Source organism: Salvelinus alpinus, chromosome 1 (assembly GCF_045679555.1).
Source record: "Salvelinus alpinus chromosome 1, SLU_Salpinus.1, whole genome shotgun sequence".
NCBI classification, from domain to species: Eukaryota; Metazoa; Chordata; class Actinopteri; order Salmoniformes; family Salmonidae; genus Salvelinus; species Salvelinus alpinus.
In genome coordinates, this window is record NC_092086.1 from 30,872,172 (window position 1) to 30,887,443 (window position 15,272).

Here is a 15,272-nt window from a genome sequence, read left to right on the forward strand (position 1 = left end):
ACTGAGTTGGGTTTGGATGGTGTAATTTGAGTGACTCCGACGCCTCCTATGTTCACCCAGATAGATCACAGCATCGTCCCAGGTGGGAGCAGCAGACTATTTGAATGGCCACTCTCATCACAGGGCATGTATAGATGCTTTCCATAAATACATCCAGGGTCTCTGACAGCATGATGGATGGACAAGACATCAAAGGCTTCCACTGCCAGGCCTCGATCACAGTCACGTTCCAGGACATTTACCTCCTGCTGTGACAGGCATCCAGGTCCTCCTGTAACACAGAAGCTCTCTTCTGGAGGAAGTTCACCTGCAGCCAACACAGAGTAAGGGGTCAACACACACAGTAGGGGGTCAGGGGTCAACACACACAGTAGGTGCTCAGTAAGAGGGTATAGGAGTAGAGTGATAGAGAAGGGGTTGACATAGAAAAGGGGAAAAGGGTTAAGGCAATAGGGGGCAAGCATTGGAGAGTAGGGGGGAGTAGGGGTTGAAGAGAGCAATTCATAGGGGAGTAGGGGGCTAGGGAGTAATTTATAGGGGAGTAGGGGGCTAGGGAGTAATTCATAGGGGAGTAGGGGGCTAGGGAGTAATTCATAGGGGAGTAGGGGGCTAGGGAGTAATTCATAGGGGAGTAGGGGGCTAGGGAGTAATTCATAGGGGAGTAGGGGGCTAGGGAGTAATTCACAGAAGAGTAGGGGGCTAGGGAGTAATTCATAGGGGAGTAGGGGGCTAGGGAGTAATTCATAGGGGAGTAGGGGGCTAGGGAGTAATTCATAGGGGAGTAGGGGGCTAGGGAGTAATTCATAGGGGAGTAGGGGGCTAGGGAGTAATTCACAGAAGAGTAGGGGGCTAGGGAGTAATTCACAGAAGAGTAGGGGGCTAGGGAGTAATTCATAGGGGAGTAGGGGGCTAGGGAGTAATTCACAGAAGAGTAGGGGGCTAGGGAGTAATTCACAGAAGAGTAGGGGACTAGGGAGTAATTCACAGAAGAGTAGGGGGCTAGGGAGTAATTCATACGGGAGTAGGGGGCTAGGGAGTAATTCATAGGGGAGTAGGGGGCTAGGGAGTAATTCATAGGGGAGTAGGGGGCTAGGGAGTAATTCATAGGGGAGTAGGGGGCTAGGGAGTAATTCATAGGGGAGTAGGGGGCTAGGGAGTAATTCACAGAAGAGTAGGGGGCTAGGGGAGTAATTTATAGGGGAGTAGGGGGCTAGGGAGTAATTCATACGGGAGTAGGGGGCTAGGGAGTAATTCATAGGGGAGTAGGGGGCTAGGGAGTAATTCACAGAAGAGTAGGGGGCTAGGGAGTAATTCACAGAAGAGTAGGGGGCTAGGGAGTAATTCACAGAAGAGTAGGGGACTAGGGAGTAATTCATAGGGGAGTAGGGGGCTAGGGAGTAATTCATACGGGAGTAGGGGGCTAGGGAGTAATTCACAGAAGAGTAGGGGGCTAGGGAGTAATTCACAGAAGAGTAGGGGGCTAGGGAGTAATTCATACGGGAGTAGGGGGCTAGGGAGTAAGGCGACTGAGTGAGATTATAGGTGAGAGGTTAGGATTTTGATACAGTAGTGAAACCATGAGAATCCAAGACATGGGGTCAGTAAAGCTAGTTCACTACTACATTTACATTTAAGTCATTTAGCAGACGCTCTTATCCAGAGCGACTTACAAATTGGTGCATTCACCTTATGATATCCAGTGGAACAACCACTTTACAACAGTGCATCTAACTCTTTTAAGGGGGGGGGGGGTTAGAAGGATTACTTTATCCTATCCTAGGTATTCCTTAAAGAGGTGGGGTTTCTACTACTTCAGGGGGACAGTGAAAGAGTTAACTTTCAAAGGGTTAGACGAGGCAGTATCAGGCCTTAACTACATACAGTGAAAGAGTTAACTTCCAAAGGGTTAGACTAGGCAGTATCAGGCCTTAACTACATACAGTGAAAGAGTTCACTTCCAAAGGGTTAGATGAGGCAGTATCAGGCCTTAACTACATACAGTGAAAGAGTTAACTTCCAAAGGGTTAGACTAGGCAGTATCAGGCCTTAACTACATACAGTGAAAGAGTTCACTTCCAAAGGGTTAGATGAGGCAGTATCAGGCCTTAACTACATACAGTGCCTATAGAAAGTCTACACCCCCTTCAACTTTTTCACATTTTGTTTGTCAGTGCCTCAGTTTCATGCATTTAAAAAAATATATCTACACGCCATACTCCACACTTAAGGACATTTTTTTATAGTGAAAAAAGTATATATTAAAAATACAAAACTTAAATATCATAATTGGACATGTCTCCACCCCCCTGAGTTAATACTTGGTGGAAGGACCTTTGGCAGCAATTACAGCAGAGATAGGTCTCAACCAACTTTGCACACCTAGATTTGGCAATATTTGACCATTCTTCTTTATAAAACTGTTCAAGCTCTGTCAAGCTCCTTTGGGAGCATTGATGGACAGCAATCTTCAAGTTGTGTCACAATTTTTAATTACATTTAGGTGGGGGCTCTGACTGGGCCACTCAAGGACATTTACCTTTTTATACCTTAATCACTCCACCGTTGCTTTGGCTGTGTGCTTCAGGTCGTTGTCATGCTGAAAAGGGGAACTTCCATCCCAGTTTCAGCTTTCTTGCAGAGGGTAGAAGGTTTTCCTCAAGGACTTTTCATTGCCCCTTCTATCCTGATAAGTGAGAAAAGTGAGGATCTCTCTGTACTTTGCTCTGTTCATCTTTCCCTTGATCCTGACTAGTCTCCCAGAACAGTGCCACTGAAAAACATCCCCATAACATGATGCTACCACCACCAAGCTTCACAGTAGGGACGGTGTTCTTTGGGTGATGGGTTTGCGGGTATAATGGGTGTTGGGTTGGCGCCAAAAAATAACGCTTTGCATTTAGGCCCAAAACTTCAATTTTAGTTTTGTCAGACCACAAAACGTTTTGCCACATGGCTACTTTGCCGACTTCAAAACAGGTGGGCTTTCTTGAATAATGGCTTCCTTCTTGCCACCCTATATGGCAGATTTGTGGAGTGCTTGGGATATTGTTGTCACATACACACTTTCACCAGTCTTGGCCTTAAAATCCTGTAGCTCTTCAAAGTTGCCATTGGACTCTGATCAGGCTCCTACTTGCTCGGTCATCCAGGTTGGAGCGACGGCCTGATTTAGGCAGGGTCTTGGTGGTGCCATACACCTTCTACTGTACTTTTTAATAATCGTCTTGACCGTGCTCCAAGGGATATTCAGGCCTTAGCATTTTTTTATACCCAGAACCTACAGGAACAGCTGAATTGATCCTGAAATCATGTGAATCACTACAATTCAACACAGGTGGAGGCCAATTAACTTGGTGTGTGATTTTGAAGGTGACTGGTCACACCTGAGCAAATATAGGATTGCTATTAGAAAGCAGTGGAGACGTCTACAACCAAGATATTTCAGTTTTATTTTGTATCAATTTTTTATTGTTTTCACTTGGAAGTTGTGGGGTAGGATGTGTAGATCAATGGAGAAAAACAACTATTTGAATGCATTTATCTCCAGGCTATAAGGCAACAAAAGGTGAAAAGTTTGAAGGGGGCTGTAGACTTTCTATAGGCACTGTACATACTACTGTGTTCCACAACAAATAAAAATCATTCTCTTTAGATCAACTGAAACAAAAAGGTTATAATATTTATTGATGTGTAACTACTGTACTGGAACTCAATGGTACATTCCATTCTCTTGGATGGAACCACAGGAACAGATTTAGCGTTTCATTTGGAGAGGCGGTGCTGCTGCTTTCAGGGGAGTAACAGCACCAGTAGGCAGAAACGGAACTGCGGTCGGATGCCATGGAGTCACTCTTTCTTTCAGTAAAATAATGCGTCGTAATGTGCAAAACCCAAGACATCCTCAATGAAAAGGGAGGCCGTTCTGGTCGTGAATTCCATCGTATAAACATGTCCGATGGTAGAGGCTCGTGGCGGCAGGACTGGAAAGAGATCCAGCCGGAGCGATCCGAAGCAGCCAGGCGTTGGGGCCAGTTTGAGTTTAGAAATGCGGGCCCCCTCCAAATGTTGTTGTTGGTTGGTTAGTGGGGCCCCCCTCTCCCTCAGCCCGCTCCACCACAGCCCGACACAAAAAGGCCTATTGTTTACATTTGAAATTCCCGTTCCTCCCGCCGCCCACCACAGTTTTCTTGTCAAACAAGGCCCAGTTAAACTAATAGGAGACTGTCCGCGGCGGCCGGGCGCCAGTATTAATGTGGTTAAAGGCCGGGTGTAATTGATAATAATAATTGTGTGTGATCTGATGGAGCCTAGAGAAAGAGAGGGAGCTTCAAAGTGGACCGGTCCAGAGCCATGGGTATGGGCTCTGGTGTCTGGTCTACACCACCATATGATATCCCCTTGTCACAGCCAAGGAATCAAACAAACAATGCTGACACTCACATTGAGACTATGTGTGGGTTCAGTCTGGGATGGTTTCTATCAATATTTAGAGAGAGGAAGGAAAGCAGAAAAGAAAATGGCAGCAAAGGAAAACTGTTCATAGTTGGTATCTGAAGAAACACTGAAAAGGAAAGCAGGTCTATAAGGTGAGATGTATGGAGTGTATTGCCCAGGGACAGGGACCTCGGTCTGTATTACTCCATATAGGTCAGGGGTCAACAACTCTAGGTCACTAACACATGAATCAACTAACCAAGCTCTTGATAGTTAGTTGATATGTGGATTAGTTGAATTTGGTGAGTGAGATATAGGCTGTGTGTGTCCTGTGTATAGTGCCCCATGCAGGACTTGTTCCTACCTGAGACTTGAGAGAGGAGATGGTGTCCTCCAGCTCCTGTCGCAGCTCAGCTGGCATCAGCCCTTTCATTTTCATCGCACACTCCTGAAGCACCACCGTCACCTGCAGGGAGAGGAAGAGAAGGAGGAACAGGAAGAAAGAGAGGATGTGGTTCAATACACTTATTCTAAGTGGCTCTGGACAAGAGCTTCTATTAATTGACCAAAGAGTAATTATACACACATCGCCCCCTATTGGCCAATAAAAAGATCACGGTCACCATAGACCACATGTGGCCAACTCAGCGTAACCCTTAGGGTATGCAGTAGCTGCAGGTTTGTGTTCCAGCTCAGCACAAACACACCTAATTCAAATGAACTAATCGCCATCATTATCTGAATCAGGTGTCTTAATAAATCTGGGCTCGAGCCGACATTTACATCCGCCCTCCAGGACCAGAATTGACCACCCTTGACTTTTAGACCCAGGCCCAGCTGGGTTTGAAAGAACAGACAGAACACATCAAACACACCAGCCTTCCCTATGTTGGGCACAGAGAGGGCTGTCTGGAGCTAAATTACACTGGAGAAAACCATAGTCTGATTACAAAGTTTAAAACGTTTGGTTAGCCATTCCTCCATGCCCACAAACACACACAGAGCATGTACTGAACGTTCAGTAGGCAGACATGCTGTAATGACAAACTGAGAGGTTTGGTATGGAGTTGGTGCTTGTGGAATCTACAGGAGTTTTTCCTGACCATGTGACCTGACCAGGAAGAACTCTGGCCTGTAATAGCCTAAAACTAGGGCCTGGTCGTAAAGTGACTACATTCTCTGTGGGTAGAAGAGGACTGGCCACCCCTCAGAGCCTGGTTCTTCTCTAGGTTTTGTCCTAGGTTCCTACCTTTCTAGGGAGTTTTTCCTAGCCACTGTGCTTCTACATCTGCATTGCTTGCTGTTTGGGGTTTTAGGATGAGTTTCTATAAAGCACTTTGTGACATCTGCTGATGTAAAAGGGACGTTATAAAGACATCTCATTGATTGATAACTAAGGAGAGCCCCAAACTATTCCTACCATGACGTTTTTATCATGCCGAAGTCCAGTTATTTCCTCTTTATTGTTCTTTAGATATTCAGTACGAGAGAGAGCGAGAGAGAGAGAGAGAGAGAGAGAGAGCGAGAGAGAGAGAGAGCGAGAGAGAGAGAGAGCGAGAGAGAGAGAGAGAGCGAGAGAGCGAGAGAGAGCGAGAGAGAGAGAGCGCGCGCGAGAGAGAGAGCGCGCGCGAGAGAGCGCGCGCGAGAGAGAGAGAGAGAGAGAGAGAGAGAGAGAGAGAGAGAGAGAGAGCAAGAGAGAGAGAGAGCAAGAGAGAGCGAGAGAGAGCGAGAGAGAGAGAGATAGAAGGCCTAGTAGTAGAAAATTGGTTTTCCAAAAATAATTTTCCTGTTGTGGATTTAACTGATTGATCTGTTTTTTTGTAATTAATCTTTCAGGGGCACAATGAAAGGGATTGGGACGCACTTCAAAGGGGGAGAGTATAAATGATCCCAACACAGCTCTTTTTGTCTCAGCACAGTGTGCAGTAGATTAGGCCTTTGCCACTTAGCCCAAATTGTTCTCCCTCCCACCTCATTTAAAAGTGTCGGGCCAATAACATCACCAGGAGAGAAAGTCCATCAATTTACTTTCGTTTCTTTCCTCCGTGAGAAAGGGAGCCATGGGTAATTTGAGAATGAACATTTTCAAACATATGCAAAAAAACTGTTTTACAGGCTGTAATTTGGGGTGCCAACAAGTAAAACAAAATGTGTAGAACCCCTGAGAGAGAGGCAGTTATAACAAGATGGCACCCAGACAAAACACTCAAGACCAAAAAACACCAAACAACGGTCAAATGATCACTGTCCTCATAAGCCACATCCAATGTAAAAGTATTGGGATTCTTTGCAAGCTTTCCATTCAAGTTCCTTGGCTGCATTCTTAATGCATGTACAGTATGTACAGTGCTGTATTTAAGTTACCACAGCAGTAAGGGATATACACACTTCAATCTGAATGTCTAGCGTCCTCCTGACAACTCCCTCTCCGTTTTCCTTCCCATAGATCAGATTCAGGGTAACTAGAATTACCTGGGCTACACTGCAGGGTGGACTGGAGCCTCTACTCACAGGCTTGAGACTAATCAAAGTAGACAGGCCATGAATGTTTCATTTAATAACTGTGAGTACTAGAGAGGGGGGAGAAAGAGAGAGAGAGGATGAGAGAGAGGACGAGAGAGAGAGGACGAGAGAAAGAGAGGACGAGAGAGAGAGAGAGAGAACAAGAGAGAGAGATGACGAGAGAGAGAAAGATTGAGAGGACAAGAGAGAGGACGAGAGAGAGAAAGATTGAGAGGACAAGAGAGAGGACGAGAGAGAGAGCGAGGACGAGAGAGGATGAGAGATGATGAGAAAGAGAGGTAAAACGAAAAATGTAGATAAAGAAGCAAGAAAGGAAGAGGGGATAAACGAAACAGATATCCTAGGGGGTAAGACATTACCCCTTCACTTTTCTTGTCTGACAGCGAGAGGGTATACTGTATAATAGAGATGTCTACCTGGCCGCCAGCCTAATGACGTTTCAGTCAGCTATATTAGATCATCATTAGCCTGGGCGTTGTACTGTAGGACAGACACAAAGAGCTCTAGATCACATTATAGAGGATCTGCTCTGCAGCTGGAATGCTATGTAATGCGATGTAATGGCTGTAGGTGGACTTAGCCGAATAGCGCCCGTTAGCGGAACACTGCAGTGCTTAATTGTGTTGTCCCCTGTTAGGTAAGATGTGAGCTGTATGTACTGCCTGTTTGAAAAGAGAGTTCTCTAATACAAGTCTGATTCATATATATATATATATTTCATAATACTATGCTAAGCTGATCAAGGGGTCGAAAATGTAGATATTGCCAGATGGAAGCTTTGGGAGCTTTATTGCTGGCAAAAGTGTCCATAAGCAGAGGTAATTAAACTGTTCTGTGTTCTTTTTCTCTCTTCCTCTCTGCCTGTCTTGTTGTACATGGAACCTGTCTCACATGCATTAATTAAAAAACCTCATGTATCTTTTTCAGCATAAAGTACTCTGTTGCCACTTAATGTGGACACCAGGTGAGACCACACACACACACAATAACCATCTCTCTTCTTCACTTCATCCCTCTCCCCCTTCTCCCTAAATCCTCTAGGTTATATCAGCTGCTTTGGTGAACCCCTCCCGCATCTGAACTGGCTGACACAGAGGGCACAGCATGGTCATAGGCAAGAGGTCACTTGGTCAGGACAACAGAAGTATTATTAAAGAGATGCTTACATTGAAATACAGACAGATGTAGTAGTCCCAGAGTTAATGATCCAAGGTCAGTTTTGCATTTCACCCCCTGATGATTATGATGACTGACAGTGTTAGAAAAAAAAAAAAACAAGGCTTAATCATGCTCTCTCTCTATCCATCTGTCTCTCGTCTGCAGGTATGTTTTGATGTGAGAGAGGAAGCCAGTCCCGTCATCGTCAATTATCATAATTATAATGCATGTATTATGTATTTATAACACCTGGATAATGAACTTCTTTCAATAAAGCATTTCACATTCTCCACTGGTTGAAATGAAGTATCTCATTGAAATACTATCCTGTGTCCTCAGATTAATGCAGATGAAGGGAGTTAGATATGCATAGTTTTTTTTCTTTATATATGAATTACAAATCAATCATGTTTCTAGTCTATTGCATAGTTACAATGTGTAATCCTTGATGTCCCAGGAGCAGGAGTGGTAAACACTGTTGAAGTGTATAATTGTAATACATACATGCAGACACAGCATCATTCAAATAATGGAGTTTGATATGACTGAAAAAGAATGTCTCAGTGATTCATACCTTTATTTGCCAAGGAAGAGAACATGATCAGTGAATATATTCAATGTACAGGCTACAATGTGGGAATCTCATGCGTGGTAATAACTACAGTACATGTATACAGGACTTGCATCCTTGGCACAATAAAGTTATTATATTCTACTCTATCCATAGGCTTCATTAATGCCATTCAGTCATGAAGTTGATACAACAACTATGATAGCTGAGGTTCACAGATTGGTTTGAATATTAGTTCAGAACCTAACGTTTTAGGGTTCATACACAGATCGGCTACATACTGTAGCTAGCTACACATCCATAGGCATTCAGTTATTTTTATCCTCCACTACACAATAAGCAAGTACATAAATAAACCCTTTTTCAGGACCCTGTCTTTCAAAGATAATTCGTAAAAATCCAAATAACTTCACAGATCTTCATTGTAAAGGGTTTAAACACTGTTTCCCATGCTTGTTCAATGAACCATAAACAATTAATGAACATGCACCTGTGGAACGGTCGTTAAGACACTAACAGCTTACAGACGGTAGGCAATTAACCTCTTGACGCTAGGGGTCAGATTTTTTTTAAATAACGTTCCCAAGGTAAACAGACTATTTCTCAGGTCCAGATCGTATAATATGCATATAATTTACAGATTAGGATAGAAAACACTCCAAAGTTTCCAAAACGGTCAAAATATTGTCTGTGAGTATAACAAAACTGATTCTGCAGGCGAAAACCTGAGGAAATCTAACCCGGAAGTGATTATAATTATAATTTATTTTAAAATCTGTGTTTCCTTGCCCCTCTTTCTTCCATTTAAAGGGGTATCAACCAGATTCCTTTTCCAATGGCTTCCTCAGGCTGTGACCAGGCTTTAGACATAGTTTCAGGCTTTTATTTTGAAAAATGAATGAGATTTTTCAAAAGTGTCAGGTGTCCTTTGATTAGTTCCTGCGCGCGAGAGGGGTAGCTCTCCATTTTCTTTATCTCTTTTATTGAATAGGTTATGGTCCGGTTGAAATATTATCGATTATGTTTGTTAAAAACAACCTGAGGATTGATTATAAAAAACATTTGACATGTTTCTACGAACATTACGGATACTTTTTGGAATTTTCGTCGAACGGAACGAGGCTGTAGTTTTCTGAACATAACGCGCAACCCAAATGGCATTTTTTTGTTATAAAAGTAATATTTATCGAACAAAAATAACATTTATTGTGTAACTGGGAGTCTCGTGAGTGCAAACATCCGAAGATTATCAAAGGTAAGCGATTAATTTTATTGCTTTTCTGACTTTCGTGACCATGCTAATTTGGGGCTAGCTGTTCTAGCATTGATTGATACACTCACAAAAGCTTGGATTGCTTTCGCTGCAAAGCATATTTTCAAAATCTGACAGGATAGGTGGATTAACAACAAGCTAAGCTGTGTTTTGGTATATTTCACTTGTGATTGCATGATTATAAATATTTTTTGTAATATTTTGCGCCCTGCAATTCAGCGGTTGTTTAGGAAAATGATCCCGCTAAAGGGATCCGTTGCGCAGAGAAGTTAAGGTCAGTTATGAACACTTAGGACACTAAAGAGGCCTTTCTACTGACCCTGAAAAACACCAAAAGAAAGATGCCCATGGTCCCTGCCCATCTGCGTGAATGTGTCTTTGACATGCTGCAGGTAGGCATGAGGACTGCAGATGTGGCCAGGACAATAAATTGCAATGTCCGTACTGTGAGACGCCTAAGACAGCGCTACAGGTAGACAGGACGGACAGCTGATCGTCCCCGCAGGTGTAACAACACCTGCTCAGAATCGGTACATCACACCTGCGGGACAGGTACAGGATGGCAACAACAACTGCCCGAGTTACACCAGGAACGCACAATCCCTCCATCAGTGTTGAGACTGTCCGCAATAGGCTGAGAGAGGCTGGACTGAGGGCTTGTAGGCCTGTTGTAAGGCAGGTCCTCACCAGACATCACCGGCAACAACATTGCCTAACCCACCGTTGCTGGACCAGACATGACTGGCAAAAAGTGCTCTTCACTGACGAGTCGTGGTTTTGTCTCACCAGGGGTGATGGTCGGATTTGCGTTTATCGTCGAAGGAATGAGCGTTACACCGAGGCCTGTACTCTGGAGCGGGATCGATTTGGAGGTGGAGGGTCCGTCATGGTCTAGGGCGGTGTGTCGCATCATCTGACTGAGCTTGTTGTCATTGCAGGCAATCTCAATGCTGTGCGTTACAGGGAAGACATCCTCCTCCCTCATGTGGTACCCTTCCTGCAGGCTCATCCTGACATGACCCTCCAGCATGACAATGCCACCAGCCATACTGCTCATCCTGTGCGTGAATCCCTGCAAGCCAGGAATGTCAATGTTCTGCCATGGCCAGCGAAGAGCCTGGATCTCAATCCCATTGAGCACGTCTGGGACCTGTTGGACCGGAGGGTGAGGGCTAGGGTCATTCCCCCCAGAAATGTCTGGGAACTTGCATGTGCCTTGGTGGAAGAGTGGGGTAACAAGAACTGGCAAATCTGGTGCAGTCCATGAGGAGGAGATGCACTGCAGTACTTAATGCAGCTGGTGGCCACACCAGATACTGACTGTTACTTTAGATTTTGACCCCCCTTTGTTCAGGGTCACATTATTCCATTTATGTTAGTCACATGTCTGTGGAACTTGTTCAATTTATGTCTCAGTTGTTGAACCTTATGTTCATACAAATATTTACAGATGTTAAGTTTGCTGAAAATAAACGAAGTTGAAAGTGAGAGGACTTTTCTTTTTTTGCTGAGTTTAGTTAGCTAGCTATGTTACTTCAGCTGCACTGCAAGGCAAGCTTCCACAATTGTACATTCAATTTGCAGTAAATGCTTTATCTAGCTAGATTCTTTACATCCACTGTTTCCCAAGACGACAGCCTGGTTTGCTGGTTTTCTCAGGAGTCCCTAAAACATTAAACAACACGAATTACAAATTCATTCTCCTGTCATAACACTAGCTAGCTAGCTGGCTAATGTTAGCTAGTCAGATAACTTGCTAAATAGTGATTTTCGTAAATTAACTTTACAACAAAAATATGCACAAATGTTTATCTCTACATTAACTAACATATTCCTCTCAATTGTACATGTTTTGCTTGACTCGTTATGACGTTATAACTACTTACATTTTGTTCCACCGTAATGTTTTGTCAGCCATCTTTGTTGAAGAAAGCCCCAGGGATGGGTGGCTCGCATCAAATTCGTCATTGGAACCACTCGATATGATTGGTCATATGAAAACCTTGGGACCCAAATGCATAATGAATGCTCTAACTCCCCCTTGTGGTGGTCTGAAGCAATGAAGCCGTGACGCTGGGTACCTCTAAGTCCCGCGGTGTAAGATCACAACTTTTAAAGGAGCAACCACTGTAGGCCTGAGGATGGGTAGATATATACACAGCTCATATACACTGATCTATAAACAACTGGGGAGTGCCTTGGAGACAAAGCTTTAGTGATTATAAGGCTAATGTATGTCTCACCAAGGCATTGGTTGTCCTGGTTTACTGGGCAATGTGCGGGGGTGGAGAGAGGCAGAGCAGCCATTTTCTATGGCAGCACCTTTGTTGTGGCTAATACACGCTAGCTATGCTAACCCAGACGTAGATACTACAACTACAGTAGGTCAGACAAAGGACCTAGTGAACTATTTTTCCGCGTGTGGAATGTCATTCAACACATATGGATAGAATAGAAGTCAATGACATCAGTCAGAACCAGGTCAATTCCATTTCAACTGCAACATTTTGTGGCAGCGGTGGGATCTGGGATGGTAAGCAGTCTGGGGCTCAGGGTGGTGAGAGCAGGTGAGCGATAGTGAATTGAAATTCACTGAATCTCCCAAGTTGACTGAAGGATCACATGGAACACTCCAGCTGAATGTGGAAGCCTTTTTCTGAGAGACATCACTCTTTCTTTCAGCTCTGTTTCTCACAGGCTGTTTTAGAACTCATTTATAATATCGCTCCCTCGCTTCATCTCTCTCTTTCTGAATCCCTCTCTGTACAGTAAAGGCCTGTTTTGTCTTTAGACAGGTGGATGGAGGGATGTGAGGAGAGGAGGCTTTTAAAGAGGCTCCTCGCCGATCACACAGATGTAAGGAACCTTTGAAGACAGTGGCTGATCAAACCTAGGCGCCAGGTTTTGGCCATTGACAGACTCAGGATGTAAAACAGTGCAACTGTTCTCCAAAGCATCCGTCAGAGAGAGAGAGAGTGAGAGGAACAATCTGACTTTCCACACAGAGACATCGGTTTCATCTCCACCCTCTTTTAAAAGGAAAATAGGAGTTTTTTGTTGTTCCTGATGAAGCGTTAGATTCCATTTTGAAGCTCCTGAGAGAAGCAGAAGTCTTTTAACTTGTTCTCCTCCTATCCTCTTAAAATGACAACATTTCATCTATATATAGTCTTTAGATTGTGCTGGTGGTTTTGACTTTCCCCCAGCGCTTGATACTGTCTGTCACACACCAAGGTTTTTGACAGCTGCCAGATGAAAGAAACACGGTGTTGACACTTTGAACATTCAAATGAAGTTTGCCACGTAGCTTGAGTTATGCTAATGACGATGGGGTGGGGGGTGGGGGGGGGGCAGATTGTGCTCGCTGTTGGAAGATTCTGGAGTGACAAAAACCTTGTCAGATACAAGGGGGTACATCAAAACCACGCCGCTCACAAAGTTTGCGCCTCCACATCTCTCAGTTGCACTCTGAGAGTTCGTTGAGAAACGCTTTGAATTCAAAAACGCTTCGCTGCCTTGAAAAAAATAAAGAGCTTCACAGAGAAGTGACTAAACAGAGCGATAAGGGAACAGGTCTGTGTGAAATGCTACAATCCAGGATGGGTTAGTTACTAGTGCAGTGAGTTACACACAGAACTGCACAACACCAGGGGCTGATTGATCTGTAAATAACCAGGGTACTTTTGATTGTCTTCAGACAGACTGAACCTCACCGTGAGGTGCAGCCGAGCCGCCATTTTACAGCGGGGAGTCTGAGAGGGCTCTGGAAGAGGCAGGCAGGAAACATCTGTGTGAAGTCTTGGGCAGAGAAGCTGTTTTAGCGTGTGAGATCAGATTACAAAGACATGTCTTGGCAGATAAACTTGGGCAATATCACTGGAAGGAGGCAGAGAGAGTTAGTGAGCTAGTAGGCCTCAGGTTTTATTAACACACATCATTCGCACAGACACACACACAGACATGCGAAAACACACACACACGAACACACGCAACACACCAGCCTCCGAGAGCCTCTCTCTCCTCGTAAGGAGGTATAGAGAACAGTCTCACTATCACTACACTGAGAGGACCCATCTCCAGTCAGACACAGACCACCAGGTAAACACAGTCTCAGTGAAGCCCATAGGAATGAGTTCACTTTAGACATAGTTATAAGCCAGTCTCCCTGACACAGATTGAGTTTGGTCCTAGACTAAACGCATGTTCAATGGAGAATCCTACACGCCTAACACACCTTTGACGATTTGCATAATGAAAGTCTGTACAACCTTGGAAAAAGTTCACCTTGCAGAAGTTTAGGTTAAGCCCTGTCCTTTTAACTAGGTCGGATGAGAGGAAAAAGCCTCTAGGACTGGGTCAACCCACCGGCTGGTGGCCCTACTATCCTAGCACCACTGACCCATTCTGGGGAGGTTTATGTCCGTCCGACATGGAGCTGTTCCAGCAAAGTGTGTGTAAGGGTCACTGGGCGGCTCCCCAGGACCAAGAGCTGTCTCCGTTGGTTCATAGCAGCCTGGAGGTACACAGGCTCAGCCAGAGACAGAGAGACCACCAGCCAGCCTGCTACGTGGTGATCACTGCCTTTCTTCTCTGTGTGTGTCAAGGTCAAAGCAGACCTGTGATTACAGAGCTCACAGGGGCCATGGCTCCGGGGCTGGTGTGTGTCTGTGTGCGTGTGTGTGTGCGGTGGTTCAGGATTCCCTCTGAACATTCCTTCCCCACAGTGCTGGCTTTTGAAGCCGTATCTCGAGGAATTTGGAAAATCTCTGCCTCTGAACTAGGAGTTGGGAAGAATAGAGGGGAGAGAGAGGAAGATGTCCTGTTTCTGTTTTATGGGGGGGGGTGAACTGGGGCAGGGGGTGAAACTGAAGGTTGATGTAGGGGGTTGAGGTAGAGGGGTGAGGTAGAGGGTTTAAGTAGAGTGGATGAGGTACAAGGGTGAGGCTGAGGGGTGAGGTAGAGGGTTGGGGGTGAGGCTAATGGTTGGGGGTGAGACTGACAGGTGAAGTTGTTGAGGGGTAAGTCTTAGGGGTGAAGTTGAATGTTGAGGGGCGAGTCTTACGGGTGAAGTTGAGGGGTGAGTCTGAGGGGGTGAAGTTGAGGATTGAGTCTGAGGGGTGAGGGGGTGAAGTTGAGGGGTGAGTCTGAGGGGTGAGGGGGTGAAGCAGAGGGGTGAGTCTGAGGGGTGAGGGGGTGAAGCAGAGGGGCGAGTCTGAGGGGTGAGGGGGTGAAGTTGAGGGGTGAGTCTGAGGGGTGAGGGGGTGAAGTTGAGGGGTGAGTCTGAGGGGTGAGGGGGTGAAGCAGAGGGGCGAG

The 15,272-nt window shown here is 45.1% G+C and overlaps 1 protein-coding gene and 1 long non-coding RNA gene across 5 annotated transcripts in view; one reads left to right on the forward strand and one right to left on the reverse strand.

Moving 5' to 3' along the window:
- Positions 1-15,272, reverse strand: part of cep112 (centrosomal protein 112) — a 223,418-nt gene that overhangs the window by 13,257 nt on the left and 194,889 nt on the right. For all 4 annotated transcript variants that reach the window (XR_011674562.1, XM_071396422.1, XM_071396432.1 and 1 more), the window contains 2 exons: positions 4,799-4,900; positions 243-307 (listed from right to left, as the gene is read on the reverse strand). Coding sequence is in view for 3 of the 4 variants with exons in the window: in XM_071396422.1 (XP_071252523.1) it covers positions 243-307; positions 4,799-4,900 (167 nt within the window). In the remaining variant the exon portion in view is untranslated. The remainder of the gene's footprint in view (positions 1-242; positions 308-4,798; positions 4,901-15,272) is intronic.
- On the forward strand, positions 6,865-8,403 carry LOC139573200 (uncharacterized). The gene is made up of 3 exons (XR_011674558.1): positions 6,865-7,304; positions 7,999-8,169; positions 8,281-8,403. It is a non-coding gene; the product is annotated as an uncharacterized lncRNA (long non-coding RNA).